At 40.9% G+C, this 20566-nt stretch overlaps 1 protein-coding gene across 1 annotated transcript; it reads right to left on the bottom strand.

The window, feature by feature from the left end:
* Positions 1 to 3954: 3954 nt before the first annotated feature.
* LOC139445863 (uncharacterized) lies at positions 3955 to 19444 on the bottom strand. Its single transcript, XM_071227093.1, has 3 exons — positions 19378 to 19444; positions 5231 to 5671; positions 3955 to 4199 (listed from the first exon to the last, which is right to left on the bottom strand). The coding sequence occupies exons 1-3, from the start codon at positions 19442 to 19444 to the stop codon at positions 3955 to 3957; spliced, it is 753 nt and encodes a 250-aa protein (XP_071083194.1).
* Positions 19445 to 20566: the final 1122 nt, after the last annotated feature.

Below are 20566 nucleotides of genomic sequence, written 5' to 3'. Positions count from 1 at the left end.
TACGGTGTCGAGAAGGACCCAATAACCAGAAGCATCAACAAGGGACAGAAAAACAAAAAAACAAACCATCTCACCCTCGTGTCTTTTGATATCAAAAGTGTTGATATATTTGTTATCAAAAGATACGATCGCGAGGATGAGATTTTATTTATCATCCAACATCATTCTTCCAACTTTTTCAGTTTGTAGACAGTAATAGGGAGCGTCTTACGTGTAAAAAGTACTGCTAACAGCGTCAGTAGAAGAGCCATTTGGGATGTCATTTGATTGTGACGTCAGGGTAACAATGATGTAACAATGGTCTGCAAAGCATTGATAGGCAATTTCACTGCACCGATATCAACAATGTAGATACTAATGCCACAATGAAATTTTATGCCACATAAAATCAGATCTAAGTTCTCGCTATCGCTAAACAAAGATCTGAGGACATCCCCTTACAGGTCACGTCAGAACGACCTTTCGCGAACTTTTACCGACCGTGTAACGCGTTCGAGGTTGTATGATGAGAAAACGCTTCCCGACTGTCACTTTCACCTTTCGCGAACTTTGACCGACCATTGAAATGACTAACAAGAAGTCGACATCAGCCAATAACAAAGCAGCTTTCTCGAGCTTTACGGCACTCGTTTACACCTGGCGACTTCCATTTCAGACTACGCTTGAAAAACATGTTGAAACAGTTCTCGATTTAAATACTGAAAACTGAACAAACGAACATTCCGGAATGTCTAATACATGGTTGAGATTGTATGGAAGTGCTTTCCACGTACTGTGCAACGCCTCCTCCGTCCAAATGTTTATTCCACGGAAGAGAGGGGTTGACAATAATTTGAACGGAATCAGTCGTACGGGCCGTAACTGTCGTTCGGAATACATCGTGTAACGTGTTCGAGGTTGCATGATGAGAAAACGCTTTCCGACTGTCACTTTCATGATCTGGTAAGCGACGCTTAGATTAGTCGGATGAAAGGTCGTTCTGACGTGACCCGTAATGAGATGTCCTGAGATATTTGTTCAGCGATAGCGAGAACTCCGACCTGATTTAAATTAGATTGAGTCATAATCCATTTCGAAATTCCCCATAGCTGTCAAAGGAAGATGACCGAAAGGAAACATTGTCCTTTCTGATGTTGTGCAAGCGCCAAACCTCTCTTTGAAATCCATAATAAATGATTAGATTTTTATCAAAATTATTTGAAAATTTAAGGGAGGAATTTTATTTTCTGTTTTAGTTTGTTTAAAGGGATACCCTTCTCCGCATAAAAGAACCCGCTAACAGTCTTTGTCCAGACGACCCAAGAAGATCCCTGTCAGGATAGGTCTTCAGCAAAACATGCTTGCCGTAAAAGGTGACAATGCTTGTGGTAAAAGGCGACGAACGGGATCGGTTAGTCAGGCTCGCTGACTTGGTTGATCCATGTCATCGCATCTCAATCGCGTAGATCAATGTTCATGTCAATCACTGGATTGTCTGGTCCAGACTCGGTTATTTACAGACCGTCCTCATATTGCTTGAATATTGCAGAGTGCGGCGTTGGAAAACAAACTTTGACTTTGTCCAGACCATTGTAATAAGGTTAGCTGTTACTTTTGGCACTTGATGATGACTATTATAACGAGATGTACGATTGTTATAAGCCGTATATGTAAACGTCATGTGATGCAAAAGTTGTCCCAAAGCAAGTTTATCTTGTGCCCCAAAAGAATATAAGCAGAAAGGAATTTTACCGAAGACCAGAAATTGAAGGATTAGAAAAGATTGAAAAACCTTTTTTGTCCCGTAACTGTCATGATATCAACTTCAACCCTACGCCTCATACTCATTACAAGTCGTTGAATGCTTCTCTGGCGCAAACGGATCCATTCTTCATGAAGTGCGGCTTCAAGTCCACCGAGATTTTGAACTGGGGGATCAGGATGTTTGATTTTCCCGCCAAGAATGTCCCAGAGAAGCTCAATCGGATTAAGATCCGGACTACAGGCCGGCCAAGGTGGCAATAGCTTCTTGACGCAAATAAGCCAAAACTGCCCGAGATCAGTTTTCCACGAATTGTCACCAGCGGAAGTTTGCAGCCGTAGGAAACACAACACCATATCATGACAGACACCCCGCCCCCCCCCCCCCCTTCTGGATGTTCCTTGGTGCAAAACGAGTGTTACTTTGCCTCCACGTATCCTTCTCCAGTTGGCCACGTTCAATCGACTACGGGCACGACACCATATCAGACGATTCTGCATGTGCCTCTCAGTCAGTTGAGGACGTTTTACTGTTCTTCTGGCGTTATAACCAGCCGCTCTGAGGCGACGCCTTACGGTCCAGAGACTGTGATGGGTAATCTATTGCAGTCTTAAATCTGCTGAAGTGGCAAATGGATTTCGTCTGACTATCCTGAAAAGACGTCTATCCTCTCTGTTAGAGGTCTTTCTTGGTCTACCAGACCTGTGCCTGTCATTGACATCATTGGTTTGACCATGTTTGACAATCAAACGAGTGATAACACTATGATGACGACGCATTGTATTGCAATGGCCCTGCGTGACATGCCAGCATTTGTCATGCCTATCACTTGCAATCTTCCAGGGTTCGTTAACTTTCTAATCACCATGGCTGATTTTCAACCTCTATTGTAAGGGGAATCTCACACTGGAGCAAAATGAGTGAGTGAGTATGGTTTTACGCCGCTTTTAGCAATATTCCAGCAATATCACGGCGGGGGACCCCAGAAATCGGCTTCACACATTGTACCCATGTCGGGAATCGAACCCGGGTCTTTGGCGTGACGAGCGAACGCTTAAACCACTAGGCTACCCGACCGCCCCCCATGTGTCTGAAACTTGAATTTCACTATTTATAGGGTAGGGGAACTGCAGCAACACGTAAAGCACGCTTTCTTTGAGGTATCTGGACAAGATGGGTTCATGAAACTATGGAAGCCTAATTCAGTCATACATCATCATATTTCGTATTTCTGATTCCCACACGTGAAATCAAGAGACTATGAATATGGTGGCGCTTAACTTTTGTGCATGTGTATATATAACATAGAACCTCATGTGGATTCCATGGCAAACGTGCCACTCCGTGATGTGAAAAGCACATTGTTGAAATAATACTGAAATCTGAGATCGGCTGAATTGTTTCATCTAACAGATAAATTGGAAGAAAAAGACACTCGAAAAATAACTGCCTTCCAAATTTTATTAACTTGATATTATTGAGACGTGTCCCGACGTCGACCTGATGCGTTGATATTAATCGGGAAAGTAGTATAAGGTGGAGCAATGGAACATGGTCGCGGTGGATGATGCCGGGGTGGAGCTTATTTTCTGTCCACCATCTCATAGAGGTCATCGCTCGTCCTCTTGTACCTTTGCTTACAGAAAATATTTTCATCTGCTTCCTGTTACTTGCGTAAAAATAGAAAATGTGCTTCATATATTTAAAAGTGTAATATATCCATTTGATATATTATAATGTTATTAGGTAGTATTGTGTTCGATAACAGTTTATATAAAGGTGTCAAATATATAAAAAATAGTCGCACAGTTCTTTTAACCCCCTCTGATGAATACATATGGACGACACTTATCACTGTGTGCATTCCAAACCAGATTTCACCAGCAGATAGGAAATGTCATATTCTACATCTCTGCATTCTTTTATTGGTAGAAGTAGGCCCAGTGCTGCGCGACTGCAATTCCCACACAACGTTCACTTTTCAGAATTTATTAAAATGTGTGTCAGATTAATAACTCTGTTCACTAATTGAATTCTCTCGTGTAGCCAAGTCATTAAAGCGTTTGCTTGTCACGCGGTACGCCCGGGTTCGATTTCGATTCCCCACCTTGGTATAATGTGTTGGGTCATTTCTGGTGTGTCCCGACGTGATATTGCTGACATATTCATAGAAGATTTGTAAAGCCATACTCACTCACTCAATCTATTCATATTTAGACTTTAATGAAGACCTTCCATTCATCTTCATCAATGAGATCTTTGGGTCTTGGCGTGTCTGTGTACAGAATGCACCTCTTGTCTGTCCCTTTGTAGTTAGCACTCTTGCACATCCGTAGGCGTTGGCATGAAGCAACGCATCCCAGAGATGACCTGGTGGACAGAGTGTGGAACACTGGTCGTGATATCCTCTTGTCATTAGCCTTATGTTTGAAGTAGGCACAGTTTGATGGATTGTCTTCTACAAACATAAAGGAATGCAGTGGAGAGAGAGATTCAAATTTCTCTTATGCCGCTGTCGGAATTATTCTGGCAAACAAACCTTTGTACCTTTGCTTCTCAGAGAAGAATAATAGTACAGTCGATCAGGTAAACTTCGTTCAGAATGTGAAATAAAGTGTGAAAATCTGCAAACTTTTACTGTTTTTATTGCTTTTCTTTCAAAAACTAAACACACGCTTTCCGACCTCAATTACAAAATGGACGCCATTGAAAACCCAATCTCATGTCTTCATGCCTGAGAAATTCTCTATCTTATAGCTTTGTATTTCAAAATCAAACTTAGTAGTCATGAGATAGAAACATATGGAAAACCCCTTATTTGGCTTCTCTTCGCCCATTAAGTTCACATTTGAAGATTTTAAGGTATTGATGATATTTGACTATGATCATAAATTAGCATCTATAAGAACGTACGGGCAATGACAACTGATGTGCCAATGTTGCTTTCCTCTGGAATGAGATGTAATTAGCTGTACTTTGTAAACAATCACACATGGTTCAACGCATGGCTGACACTCTCAGGATAAGACACAATACGAAATTTCGACTCTTTATGTGTTTATGTGTTCAATTAGAAAGAGATGCCATGTTTCAGTGTGTTGGATTCACTTGGGAGATTACAAACTACAACGACGGAAAAGCAGTTCAGAACCTAAGCTCAACTGACTTTCAGCATTTTGACTTAACTTAGGCACAGTATCGACACGTGAGTTTGTTGTCTAACACACTCATCAACAGTCGGCTAAATGACGGAGGCCTGTAAATAAGTTAGTCTTGAACAGACAATCCAGTGATTGATTGTGTGAGCAACGAGCAACGCTTACTGGTTACGATGACACATGATGAACCAAGTCACGACAGGCTGACTATCCGAGCAATTTAGTCGCCTTTTATGACCAGCATACGTTGCCTGCATCGTGCAGAGCTGTATATTGAGAACCACACATAACTGTAAAATGAGGATTTACAAAATGACATACATGTACTTACCAATATCCCAATAACCAATTCCAAATCCGGAAATGAACACCATTGATGATGGCATGAAGGTCATTTCCCTTTCAGAAGAGGTTAGGATTGCCCCCTCGCCAACATAGTGTCCGCGACCTAGTTTGAAAGTCCCGCCGATCCAACTGATCCAGAATGGCCTTTTCTCAACACAGCTGAGGTATCGATGAAACTTTGAACTAAATAAAACACAATTCCTGCATGCTTTCAATTTGCTGATTGAATTAGTGTTTACTCCAAGACATATCTCTGCCTTCTTGCTTCGGTCTTGTGAAAATAGGAGCACTAAGGCATCCATACAGCAACGAACCCGGATATATTGCCATTCCGTACCAAGGATGTCAATGCCGTATTCTGCGGTATTTATGTGCTTAAATTTGCCGGGTGTTTTTATGGTTACCATACCTGATAATTGCCATGTTGCTGAAAGAAGAAAATAAATTTGGAAATGATCATTGACACATCGCTGGAAAGAGAAACCAAAAAGTGAGAAACGAAACAGACGGACCATTTGATTATATGCTCTTGGGGGGATGTAGTTTCTGTTTGGTGTGAATTGGGGGTGCCTAGGATTGAAGATGATTGCTCCCAAAATTGCGAGAAAAGTAAAACGTAATTTAATTGTATACTGGTATCTTGGAGCAGTACACTAAACATATCCTTCTCTATACATCCGTCCATACAGACAATGTGTAACTCACCTGTACCTAACCCAAATAAATAAATGTTTTAAAAGCGTGAAGAAGTGACTGATCTGTGTATCTACTGATACAAATTCATTACCCCTGACTAAATAAGTATCGACATGCTCAGTAGCGCCAAAACTGAAACGATGTTGATGTTACTGACTTTTACAGTACACTGTCCACTGTCCACTGTCCAGATTTTTAAATTCTCATTATGGTTGATTTAACATGTTTCAATTTTTATCATTACTAGAGCATCCGTTTCATCACATAGCCACTCTACGCCAGGTGTTGGATTGGCTCCAACTAGCTAACTTCTTGGTGAACTTAGAAAAGTGCAAGTCTGGCTATGCTAAGGTGACATTCTTAGGTAACAGGGTCGGAGATGGGACTGTCGCGCCTGAGACAGCTAACGTGGAAGCCATCAGGAACTTTTCCAAGCCACAGACAAGTGCTCCTGGGTATAGCAAGATATGACCGTCATTTCTGTCCAAACATCACCCATTCAAACTTTCTGAACACGCAATCAAAACGGGATGTGGCACTGTCCTATTTCAAGAGGATGTTAATGTTTTTGACCAACCGGTCAGTTATTTCTCCAAGAAGCTCAACCTGCACCAGGTCAACTATTCAAAAGTCGAGAAGGAAGCCTTAGGCTTAGTGCTGGCCCTGAAACACTTTGAGATCTACCTGAAAAAAACTAACAGTTCTGTAACTGTGTTCACAGACCATAGCCCTCTGACGTTTATACACCGTATGGAATGCACCAATCAACGTGTGTTGCGTTGGAACTTAATTCTTTACGAGTACAATCTCGAGATCAAGCATCTCAAAGGAACGGACAATCTGTCAGCTGACTCTCTGTCACGGATGTGAATTCCTAGGTATGAACTTATCCAGCCTTCTATCGAACTGTGTCATTCATGAACATTCTCATGACCATGTGGAAATAGTGTACTGTGTATATATGTTTCATATATTATTCAGTCGATTTCTACATGTGTCTTTATGTAGCCAATTGTCTTAGAGTTAAGGGGTGGGGAGTCGTGTCATCGTATCATAGAACCATTCTTGTCACGGACTAGTGACCGCACCACTCCCCAGCCTTAACCGCCTTATTTCCGACCATTCGGCAAAAGCCGCGCTCATCATTGTACAGTGTCATTGCATTCTTTATTGGCACACTCTTAACATGAATTGACTTGATGTATGTTATCTCATATATGTTTACTGCCTTATTCATGTGTTGAAAATGTTTTTTGTGACTATGGTTTTCAAATATTTAAAGTTTATCTAGTACTGAAAGATATTTTTTCAGTATTTATGATCATTTTCGCCTTCTCAATAATTGTATATGGCCTGTTGTATAATCTTGATGATGCCATTGGATAGTAATTACGTTAACTGGAAAAACCAACTGGATGTTACATTCCTTATATCAGCTAACGGCACTGTTGTTGAAAATATTCACCAGATCTAAAGACTAATAAAATTAATTTTAAGACCGCATAGACCATAGAAGCGAATATAATATGTCTTGGTATCATCTCTTGTTCATTAGATAATGGTAATGACCTGAAATGTTATAACATTAAATTAGGAAGGAGAAACATTAAAGCGTTTTATAATACTTGGGAACATGAGCAATAAGATTAAGCAACAAAAACATGCATGGAATGGTATAGGGAAAATGGTGAAAATAAATTGAGTTATCAAAAAAAGTTTGTTCTTCTTTTTTTTATGTACTCATGCGAACAACATGTTAAATTTTGAAAATGCCTTTGACAGAGACTGACCACAGTATGGAGAGTTTCTGGACAAATGTGTTTCCAGAATATAAATGAGACGTGTTAGTAGAAATAATTTAAGTTCATAAACATAGAGTTGCTATCACAATCTTAAGACTACCATCTAATGCACCATGCACTATGAACAGTAGACATGATAACAACAGGATTCCTCAAGCGGAAAGGCTGTATACAAATTGTAAGGACAAGGATTTAGAAGATGAGTTGCATTTTGTAATTAAATGTCCAAAATAATTATGATCACCTAAGATCACGTAACATTAAGAAATATGATTATAATAATCACTCGGTATATATACTGAGTCAAATTAAAAACTTCATATTTTTAAAAGTAATCCCATATATGATATACAACGGACAAATGCAAATGTATCAGAGAAGGTAATTTTTAATCATTAATGTCCAAAGAAGGACTTTAATTAACGGTGGTAACCCTAATTTGTTCCAAGCACCTACGGTATTCGGTAATAACATCAACAGTTTAAATCATAAGTCCCAAGCACGAAAATCTGATGGCACACAAGTTCAGTAGCGTGTATGGCCACCATGTGTGTTGACAACTGCCACTCAACGCCTGGAGAGTGCGCAGACTTCTGCAAAGAGCATCCCAGACGTGTTCGATGGGATTAAGGTTGGGAGACCTTTTGCCAGTCCATGACGTTGACTCCCGCATTCTGAAGGAAATTCTTTGTCAAAATTGCTGTGTGGGGTCTGGCATTGTCGTGTTGGAAGATCAAACCGGGTCCATGTGCTGCCATAAAAGGCAGAAGTTCTGGTGCCAGTACCTGGTCGCGGTAAGCAGCAGCGTTAAGGTTGCCACGGATGACAAGAAGCCTGGAACGTGCATTGCCACAGAAAGCACCCCACAACATGACACTTCCGCCTCGAAATCAGTCAACTTCCTGTACACAACACTGGGCGTAACGTTCATGACGGCGCCTCCACACCCTCGCCCTACCATCAGCAAATCGAAGATTAAATCGGGATTCATCACTGAAGACGACTTGATTCCAATTGCTCTGAGTCCATCGTAAGTGTCTCTGTGCCCACAATTGACGTTGACGTCTGTGTAATTGAGTCAGAATCGGCCCGTAGTATGGCCGTCGTGCTTGAAGGTGAGCAGTTCTCAGGCGGTTTCGAACAGTTTGCGCACTCAGTCTACCCCTAAACAGTTCATTTCTGATTGATGTAGCCGTCAAAATTCGGTTACGGAGCTGACGTAAGACAATCTGACGATCCTCTGCATGTGAAGTCACACGTGGTCGACCTTGCCGAGGGCGATCAGCGCTGTTACCCGTTTGCTGAAGACGCGTCTGCAAATCATAAACAGTCCGTCGACTACAACCCATCGTTCTTGCGACTTCAGCTACGGACGTTCCCGTCTGCAACATGCCGATGGCAGGTTCACGTTGCACATTTGAAAGGCGTGGCATGACTAATGGCCTGAAAGACTTTTGTTTTCTTGTGTTTTTCTTTTTTTTTGTTAATGACTGCTAACAAGTATGGCTGAAAACACGTGCGGTATTATTTCCACGTGACCAGTTGCACGTGAAAAACCACTTTTGCCACTATAATGCTGTGCACATGATTTTGATCGATTCACCTGCACAAAAACTGGTGTTATCTGAAGACAATACGTGGCCATTACTGTTTAAATACACAATAAGGGCCCACAATGATAACTGGTCAAAATGTTAAAATTTTAGGATTGTGAAGTTTTTAATTTGGTTCAGTATATATATATACTCAATTGATCAGAGACAATTAGGAAAATATGTCCATTAAGCATTCACGCAAAGAATCAACAACTAAATGCAATCCATGTATCCTCGAGTACCCAGAGGCGATCCCGTCTTAGGCGTCGTTCCCGTTATGTCTATACTTGGGTATGTGATCATTTTAAAAGTTTGAAACTGGCAACTATGATAAACACATTGGGCTTGTTGTCTCACATTTCTAGTGGGCAAAAAGACCCTTATCTAACCGCACCATCCATCCACCAACGTACAACATACTACAATGTACACTTGTAAGTCAAAATATTTGGCGGATGAAACTCGTATATATTTACTAACCTGTCATATATATCGCAATGAGTGTTCCAACTCTTGTTAGAGGCAGCATCTTGTTTGTAGTTGTCTTTGGGAGGCAGACCTTCTAGACGACTGCGATCGATTCTCACTTCAAATTGCAAAATACGTCTTCACAATTCAAAATGTCAAGGTGGAACTGATAGTGAATAAGATTATTAGGAATAATAAGGGAATGGTTGAGCAAAGAGAGTGTAGTGTCGTATAAGAATAAATGGTTAAAACATAAATTTTCTCCGCAGGGCACTGTTACACTGTTATTATATGTTGCGCGTCAAAAGTATCCCCTCCCCCCTCCATAATAAGTTTAATTCGCTTTCACCATATACCATTCCGATAAACTCTATCAAATGCATGTTGGCTGTTGTTAAAAGGACATTCAAGTTTTTCGTTTTTTTATCTAACCAAATAAATATAGCATCTACAGTTCGACATCCCTGTTCAAAACGATAACGGAAATCAGATCTAGCACATTTATCACCTTTTTCCAAAACTACTTATAAAAGTAATTAGTCTGCAGTGATTAGAACCATCTGTATAATGTTTCTTAGGACACATTCTTGTTTATCTTCACTGGGTCCCCACGGGGAACTAATGAAATGAGTGAGTGAGTGAGTTGGGTTAAACGCCGCTTTTAACAGTATTCCAGTTATATCACGGCGGGTCATCTTGATGTGGGAGGAAAGCCCGAAGTGATGCAGGTCTCAGACGTTTACCACTTCGGTGAAACCCACGAGTACGGGTATGGTGCTGACAAACCTAGAAACATAATCGGGGCGAGATGCTGTCACATACCCTAAAGATTAATTAATTGTATTTCAACATTTATGGGCTCTAATACATATACCATTATATACAGATAATCACCCAAATAATAATTGGTCAGATATAACAACAAAATTGAATAAAATTTCCATTGAATCCAGCAGACTGGAGTGAGTGACTGAGTACGGTTTTACGCCGCTTTTAGCAATATTCCAGCAATATCACGGCGGGGGACACCTGAAATGGGCTTTACACATTGTACCCATCGAACCAGGGCCTTCGGCGTGACAAGCGAACGCTTAAACCACTAGGCTACCCAACCGCCCCCATAAAATCTGAACAAGATTTGATAAATTAACCATACGAGGAAAAGAATTATTCTTCAATCTGATAATGACTCATATACTGAACGAGTCCCGTTAAGATACTGGTTTTTATGACACAGAGTTTTTCTAACGAGGGAAACTGAGTCTTTTTATATAAGTTTTAAAATATAAGCGTTGGCATAAAAATAGTATCAGACGGAGGCGAGTATATAGTAATAGTTTTAAATTATTTATATCACCTTTTCTCGTTAGTTAGCTACAATCGACGAATCTTTATAAGCTGCGAAAAAAACTTTTGGTGTCTGCATGATTCAAGAAAAGAAATCAATATATTGACCCAGTACCTCGGTCTGATGCAATGTCATGAAACCATCTCAGCACCCTCGCGGTAGTCACTTATCCAGAGCTACAAACGTCAAGCTGGTGTGTACACGTTATACGGGTTAGAATTGGCCTTCAGCAACCCATGCGTGTCGTCAGAGGCGACTAACGGGATCGGGTGGTCAGGCTTGCTGTCATGGTTGACGCATGTCATGATGCTAAGGATATTAATCACACGGTTGTCTTGTTCAGACTCGATTATTTACAGACCGCCGTCATACAGCTGGAATATTGCTGAGTGCGGCGTTAAACAACAAACAAACAAACATGTTAATACCACAAAAAGTCACGAAATTCACTTCCTCTTTCGTTTTGATGAAACTGTTCAATGTCGACAGATGTGATATGAGATGTTCAATAATTGTCAAGGTGAATTGTTTTCATCAGACATGTACATTTGCAATGAATTTCAGATTCATCGCGTCCGATAGAAGGTAACCGTCTCGGCAAAGCCTCGCAGGTTTCTTTGTATCGGACCGCCTCCGTGGTCTAGTGGTAGAGCGTCCACCCGGAGAGCGGAAGGTCCGGGGTTCGATCCCCGACCGCGTCCTTACCAAGTCCTTACAATTGTTGATCTGGAGACCAACTAGTTATCTGCAATAAGGGAGCTTGTTTCAATCCAGCAACACAGGTGTTAGGTGGAGAGAGAGAGGGGTTGGCATTGGAGAGAGAATGAACAGGAAACAGTCACTGGGGGCTAAGTCTGGGCTGTAGGGTGGGTGATTTAGTGACTATTTCCTGTTCCAGCAAATGAAATCTGCCGTACGTGGAAGACGCTTCCAGGATGACGAGGACATTAAGGCTGCCACAGAGGCGAAGTTAGAGAGGCAATCTGTGGATTTCTATAAAAGTTGTATTGAAATCTTGAAGGACAAATGGAATAAGTGTTTTGAGTTGAATGGAGATTATATTGAAAAATAAAAGTGCAAAAGATTTTCTGCGACTTGGTCTTATATTGACGTTGCAAAACTTATTTAACGCCCCTCGTAATATGCCACAAGACACTGATGTCATGAAACCAACAATTCACATCCTAAAATGTTAACTAAAATAGTGTGTGGAGGGAGAGTGGAGACAACATGATATGATAACCATGTAATATTTGGAAGGTAGGTACTATTATTGGACTGTCTCCTTTCTTGGAAACAAATTATTTATTTTTGTAGTATTGTAATAGTGTTAGACAATCCATTTAAACAATAATGAATGGACAGTGTACATATATTATAAAAAAAGATCTGTTAAATTATGAACGAAAATTGTAATTGTACAAGTACACACAGTTTGAAATTCAAATGTTTTTATCAGTTGTATTAAATCAGTTACATACAAGATAGTCACTTGCTCTTGTCATTATTGTTATGTTCTTAAGAATTATGAATCAGAGACAGTTCAGGAGTGTGAGGGGCGGTCGGGTAGCCTAGATGTTAAAGCGTTCGCTCTTCACGCCAAAGACCCGGGTTCAATTCCCGACATGGGTACAATGTGTGAAGCCCATTTCTGGTGTCACCCGTCGTGATGTTGCTGGAATATTGCTAAAAGCGGCGTAAAACCATACTCACTAACTCACTCACTCACTCACTCACTCATGACTGTGAGAAATAATGAGCAATCAACTGAGCTCTGGCCTGATGTCCATCTTGAACATTGCCCTGATAGATGACGTGGGCTTCCTGGTCTTCTAGCAGTTGTGGCAATGGCACTTTCTGATCCATGCAGAAATTATGCAACTTAAATGCAGCTATGATCACTTTACAGTTCTTGCTGGTAGATTTTTGAAGACACCTGTTTTACATAAAAGAGATAGTTTTAACGAACTTGAAGAAAGACATGAAAATGTAGTTGTGTCTAAATTAATTTATTTTTGATGACCTGAGCAGAAATTCATACCGAAAACACTACATATGAATCTTCAACTTCATCATCAATAAATTTTAAATTATTGAAACATTACAGTAGTCAAGAGTATACGTGAACTTATTCAAAACTGAATTCAATTTATGAATATTTTTGCAACATGAACCTAGACTTTGGAACTCCAAATGCTATTTCTAAGTATGACTTTTACATGTGTGATATCCTCAAGTAACCCAAAACGTACCCCTCTAAACAAATGCTTATTGCCTATTGGCTTATAGATATCATGGGCATGTCTACTGACAGGTACAATACCAAGGTCGTATCTAATGTAAACAGGAAGTAAATTAGTAGAAATAGGCTAAGGTTTGATCGCCACATTTGTCTTTATTCTTATACATCTGCTTGTTCTTTATATTCTCTGGTATGGGGGAGGGGGCACTGCATGAATTACCGCAGGTTTGCATCGCAAATGGCTTGCACATTAATGGTATGGAAGCCCTTTTGGCTTACGCACGCTGCTTCCTCATCGGTAGCTAGCCTCCTGATGGCACAATTATCCCGTCTATGGCTCCGATGACACAGGGGAATCCGGCAAGTCGATACACCCGGGACACACTAGACTTCACAGTCCCGTGAAGGTAGCCAAACTCAACGGAAAAAACACCCTTGCTTAAATATCTCAAAGTCAGGAGTAAATTCGTTTCTGGGGACAGGGAATGCAAACGCTGGGTTGCTGGTGTAATGGACGGAGAGACTGCTTCCAGCAGTTTCAAGAGGGCGTGTCGTGGCATACGATATCGCGCATGCAGTTCATCGTCAGATAACGTATCCAGCTGCCTTTCTTTGTGCAAGACACGATCCATTAGCTTGCACATCATAATAAAAGTCAATATTTAAGATCGATTTTAGCGATCCTAAGTTGGTCCGGAGCAACTTAGCATTTTGATTTCGACTTACAACTCTCTTAGTTAAGATTGCTTTGCGGAACGGGCGATAGATCGTAACAAAAATTTAAGATCGCGTACTTAGTGAGTTACAATCAACTTAGCCCTTAGATCGCTTTGTGGAACGGGACCCTGGTGCCGGTTGAACTTCTTGGAGGAATAACTGACCGTTTGGTCAAAACCATTAACATCCATTTAAGATAGGAGAGCGCCGCATCCCTTGTTGCTAGCGTGTTCAGTGAACTTGAATGGTTGATGTTGCTAGAACTGGTTTCGATGACAACAATGTTCTTAGAATTTTGACAAGCAATGTCACACGGCTCAGTTCGCTCGAACTTCGTGTTTTGTTCAGGAGTGGAGTAAGAGGCGCAACCACTACCTATATCCATGAGAATGTTCATACCTAGGAATTCACATCCGTGACAGAGAGTCAGCTGACATATTGTCCGTTCCTTTGAGATGCTTGATCTCGAGATTGTACTCGTAAAGAATTAAGTTCCAACGCATCACACGTTGATTGGTGTATTTCATACGGTGTATAAACGTCAGAGGGCTATGTTCTGTGAACACAGTTACAGAACTGTTAGTTTTTTCAGGTAGATCTCAAAGTGTTTCAGGGCCAGCACTAAGCCTAAGGATTCCTTCTCCACTTTTGAATAGTTGACCTGGTGCGGGTTGAGCTTCTTGGAGAAATAACTGACCGGTTGGTCAAAACATTAACGTCCTCTTGAAATAGGGACAGTGCCACATCCTGTGTTGATGGCGTGTTCAGAAAGTTTGAATGGGTGATGTTTGGACAGAAATGACGGTCATATCTTGCTATACCCAGGAGCACTTGTCTGTGGCTTGGGAAAGTTCCTGATGGCTTCCACGTTAGCTGTCTCAGGCGCGACAGTCCCATCTCCCATTCCTGTTACCTAAGAATGTCACCTTAGCATAGCCAGACTTGCACTTTTCTAAGTTCACCGAGAAGTTAGCTAGTTGGAGCCAATCCAACACCTGGCGTAGAGTGGCTTTGTGATCTTTTCAGAAGTGGGAAGCGATGCCACTGTCCTCAGGCCGATGGGCATCATGCGATACTGGTATTGACCGGCTGGGGTGGCTATTGAGAGTATCCTCTTCACATGTTGAGAGGGTGGTATCTGGTAATATCCTTATTGAGGCCAAGCTTCGTTATATCGGTGGTGTGACCAATGCTGTGTATGCAGTCGTAGATGCGTGGCAGAGGATGTGAGTCGTCGCTCACGTGAGCATTCGCCTGTCTCAGGTCGGCACAGACACGCTGGGCTCGATCACTCCTTGTGGAAGCATGGTGTCGATCTCCATCTTCAGAAAGGCTCTCTTGTGAGGGTTGAGTTGGATGCTGCTTGACCTTGCTTGGCGTCGCCCACGTACACGTCTAACACTATGGCCTTAGTTCTACCAGGAGCATCCGGAAACAAGCCCATGTGATCAGTTATCTCGTATCAATACTGTGCTAAAGGTAAAAATGCTGAACTGCTTGATGGTCGTTATAGTTTGTAATCCCCATCTTCCAAGTGATTCCAAAACGCTGAAACATGGTATGGTTGTGACAGGCACGTATTTAGCGAAGAGGTTCAGTCTAATTGATCAAATTTCTACCTGATTCGTTTAAAATGTAAAACACGTTTGAAAATTTGCATGCACTTTAATGCTCTTTCCGTTAAAAACCACAGGACACTCAATTACGACCGCTTGAATCTTGAATTTCTCAGCTCTCAGGACACATAAAGACGTGATTTAAGTTGCTATAATCCAATGTTTTCATCTCCAAGGAATTCAATAGAAGTAGTAAAAATACTCTTTCTTTAATGTGTGAACTCTAAAATCAAATATGCAAGTTATCAGAATCCCTAAATTGGTTCTTTGTTGTTTAGCGTCCAGTGAATGATTTAAGATATGGCCGCCTTGGTACATGTATGTGTAGTCCTCTTAATATGCTCAGTTGAACAGCCTCTGTGATGGTATATGATTTGCCCTTGGGGAAACAAAACTTTTCTTACCTGGTTGACCTGGGTGTATCGACTTGTCCTGTCATAAAGACGTACGACGGAATAATTCTGCCTGAGGCAATGCAGTTGGGATTATTTCCGAATGCTGGCAATAGAGACACTGTCGTTTTATCGGCAATGTCTGTGCTATTACTCAGTATATTGAATCTCTGTCAGTCTCTGGCTTGTCTTTTGTTGGAAACTGGAGCACAGATATGAATGTCCCGTGAAACTAATCCTAGGCATTCCTAGGAGGGGAGTTGTGGACAATATTTTCCACAGGCCAAACAGTGAACATAAATACACACCCTTCAATGCAGAAGGTCAAACATAACCATGTCTTTCAAATTGAACACATAACTATTTGCAAGAGTAGAAATTTCAGGGGTCAGGGAACAGTGTCTTATCCTCAGAGTGTCAGCCATGGGCGGTAACATATGTGATTGTTTACTAATAACATATTCTAGAAGAAAGCAACATTGATAACATCATTTATCATGGGCTGTACAATCTTAAAGCTGCTAATTTATGATCATAGTCAAATATCATCAATACCTAAAAATCTTCAAATGTGTACTTCATGGGCTAAGGGATGCCAAATTAGGGGTTTTCAATATGTTTTTATCTGATGACTACCATGTTAGATTTTGAAGTACAAAAATTTAAGATGGAGTATTTTTACTATTTCTGTTGAATTTCGTAGGCATGAAGACATGAGATTGGGAACTTAAATCTAGACATTTTGTGTCCTGAGAGCGGAGCAATTGCAAAATATGGTTTTCAATGGCGGCCATTTTGTAATTGAGGTCAGATAGCGTGCGTTCTGTTTTTGAAAGAAAGAGCAATACAAACTTTAAAAGGTTGCAGATTTTCACACTTTGTTTCACTATTAGACTTCTCAGAGAAGCAAAGGTACAAAGGTTTATAAGTCACAATATTCCCGACAGCGTCGGAAGAGAAATTTTGAATCTCTCCCACCACTGCATTCCTTTATGTTTGTAGAAGACAATCCATCAAACTGTGCCCACTTCAAACATAAGGCTAATGACAAGAGGATATCACGACCAGTGTTCCACACTCTGTCCACCAGGTCATCTCTGGGATGTGTTGCTTCATGCCAACGCCTACGGAACAGACAAGAGGTGCATTCTGTAAACAGGGACACACCAAGACCCAAAGATCCCATTGATGAAGATGGATGGAAGGTCTTCATTAAAGTCTAAATATGAAACATGTGCAACACTTTTATGAATATGTCAGCAATATCACGTTGGGACACATTAGAAATGACCCAACACATTAGGTTACAAACAACCAAATGATTTCCCATAGACTTCTATAGTAACGTTATATTATTTTTTTTAAAATAACTAAGCATTCAACAGCTATTACCTGTATGTGTGTGCACAGTTTGGCCTTAGAGCAGCAATAAAAAAATAAAAAAATGACTAGCTTAGTCAGCTCCTTTTCCGAGTACAGGAAGCTAAACACACCACCCCCAGTTTCGCACCAAATGTCACCTACTTGAAAATAGCTGTGGTCACATCCAGCATAAGTCATCGTGTTGAAAAAGACAGTACTAAATATAGAAAAACATGGTCAGTTTTAATAACTGGATGGATGTACATTTGAAAGACGTAAAAATCTTACAGAATATCCTCCAATCACAGCCTGCAGAAATCTCTCTATCTGCACTGAAGGCTCCCTACGAAAACCGCACTGTCCAAACTGGTTCTGATTTGGTGTAGTAGAACCATTATACCAAGGCAGGGAATCGACAAACAAACGCTTTTACGACTTGGCTACACCAATATGGAAAGAATTCACAAGGTAACTATTAATTGAGTACTTCAGTTGGGTTAATCCACGGGATGCAGAGTTATTCTTATGACGCACATTTTAATAAATTCTGAAATGTGAACGTTGTGTCGCCTTGTGGTTGAGTTGCGGTCGCGCAGCTCTGGGCCTACCTCTAACTATTAAAGTACGTAGAGATGTAGAATATGAAATCACGCATTTTCTGAAGTCAGTATAGCAAAATAAACCATTTGAACACTTACAGAGTTTGCATTAAATCGTATGTCACAGGGGTGAGTGAGGGAGTGAGTGATTGTGTATGGTTTTACGCCGCTTTTAGCAATATTCCAGCAATATCACGTCGGGCAACACCACAAATGGGCTTCACACATTGTACCCATGTCGACCCGACCGCCCCGTATGTCACAGGAACTTTTTTTTGTTCAGTACATATAGTTTTAGTTAAAAGATAAGAGTGAGTGAGTGAGCTATATTGTTTTACGCCGCTTAAAGCAATATCAAGGCGCTGGACACCTGAAATGGGCTTCACACATTGTACCCATATCGTGAATCGAACCCGGGTCTTCAGCGGTACGAGCGAAAGGCTTTAACCACTAGGCTACCCGACCGCCCTTAAAAGTTCAGATGAAATGACTATTCCTTTAACCGTTTATATGAAATTACAACAGTGAATATTACACTCCGAACGAAATAAGTATATATATATTTTATCTTCTAAAGGTAGGAACTATGACATTAAATCTGTCAATTTGTTATGTAAATAATGGTAATAATAAGACAGGAGATTATCAAAGTTTCATTTTTTGTGACATAGATCGACCGCCGTCATATAGCTGGAATATTGCTGAGTGCGGCGTTTAACAACAAACCAACCAACCAAATCGTATGACATGATACAGAACATGAATAAACAGCCATAATGCAATGCACTGCGTGACAACATATGTAAAATATATGCAAAGTCTTTATTGAAACTGTAAACAACATATCTTGTGCATACTTTTTTTCACCAAACTTTTACGATCCCCTTTCAAAACCATTTGAAAAAATACACTAAGCACCAAACACATCAGTCAGAGGTGAGGTGTAATTGGGTTTAATGTGGCGTTCAAGATTATTGCACTTATATAGCGACGTGCATGCACGTGTATGTGTGTGTGTGTCGGTGTTTGGCTGCTTGTGCTAGTTCTATGTGCTGTCGCATACACACACGCACACGCACACGCACACGCACACGCACACCGCACACCGCACACATGCAATATGCATACATACATACATACATACATACACTAACGGGGAAACAATAACTGTGCTTCACATAACGTTCAATAAAAATACATGTGGTGAAAAACGAAGTTGCCAGACATAATTTTTATCGAAACACCTTATCATATCTATGGAGACGTCATCTACAGCAAGCAACACTCCTGACTCACCAATTAGGGGCAGACCCGCACGCAACTGGTTGAGGGAGCACAACACCCGGTCTCGACGTCCAGCCATACGCCCACTTGTGCTTTCACGTCACCGTCAGGCACGCCTACCTTGGTGTAGACAGTATCTGAGGATCAGAAGACAAGTCTGGGACTGTATACTGTTCATAGATGAGTCCAGGTTTCATCTGAACAGCTTTGACGTCCAGGCGTCAAGGAGAACCTTTTAGTGACGCTTGCGTTACTCAACATCGTCAATTTCGGGGTGGAAGTCAAATGGTATAGGGTGGATCACAACGCATGCGAGAACACAACTTGTTACACGCTACCTTTTTTGTAGGGCGTGTCGCTCTGTCTCCTGTTACCAGGTGTGGGTTTTGTCTGTGAATTTGTTATGATAAAACTTCGACCAGACGGATGACCACAAATTATGTTGTTATTTTCAATAACATAAAATTAACGCTTTATATTAAGCACAGTTACATTTCGCACAAGTATATATTTATAGTAACAAGACGCAGATGAAAATAATTTCTGTTGAAGAGGACCAGCGATGACCTCCATGAGATGGTGGACAATCTGGTACAGAGGATAAGCTCATCCACTGCGACCAGATCCCATGTTCCACTGCTCCACCTTATACTACTTCCCCGATTAATATCGACGCGTCAGGTCGGGACACGTCTCGCTGCATTGTACCCGCTCCAAGCGGTGCTTCACTCAATAACATCAAATTAATAAAATTTGGAACGCAGTTATTTTTCGTGTTTCTTTTTCTTCCATTTTATCTGTGAGATGGAACAATTCAACCCGTTCAAGGATTTCAGTATGATTTGAACAATGTCCTTTTCACAACATGGAGTGGTAAGTTTGCCATGGAATCCAGTCAAAGGACTACTTTATGGTAATTTCTTCTTCTTACAATGTATTCATTGAGATATATAGAAGTCTGGAGAAGCTCTTGTCACCAGACACAATGTGCAAAATGGTGGCCCATGTGAACATGCACGTGCAGTTTTCGTCAAATAACACAAGTCATCAACAATCAGTGTCAGTCATTAAGATTTGCAAGATCCATCAACTGTGCTGACTTAAAATCAATACACAATATAAAAAACATTCTCATTGGAATTCTGATATATTCTATTGTTTCTTGCACTTACATAATTTCGCCAAAGAATCATATTATGAT

The sequence above is a fragment of the Haliotis cracherodii genome, unplaced genomic scaffold, assembly GCF_022045235.1.
Source record: "Haliotis cracherodii isolate W230 unplaced genomic scaffold, xgHalCrac1.p SCAF_6, whole genome shotgun sequence".
Taxonomy (NCBI): domain Eukaryota; kingdom Metazoa; phylum Mollusca; class Gastropoda; order Lepetellida; family Haliotidae; genus Haliotis; species Haliotis cracherodii.
Note: the sequence above shows the minus strand (reverse complement) of the source record. Positions and strands in the feature narration are given on the sequence as shown.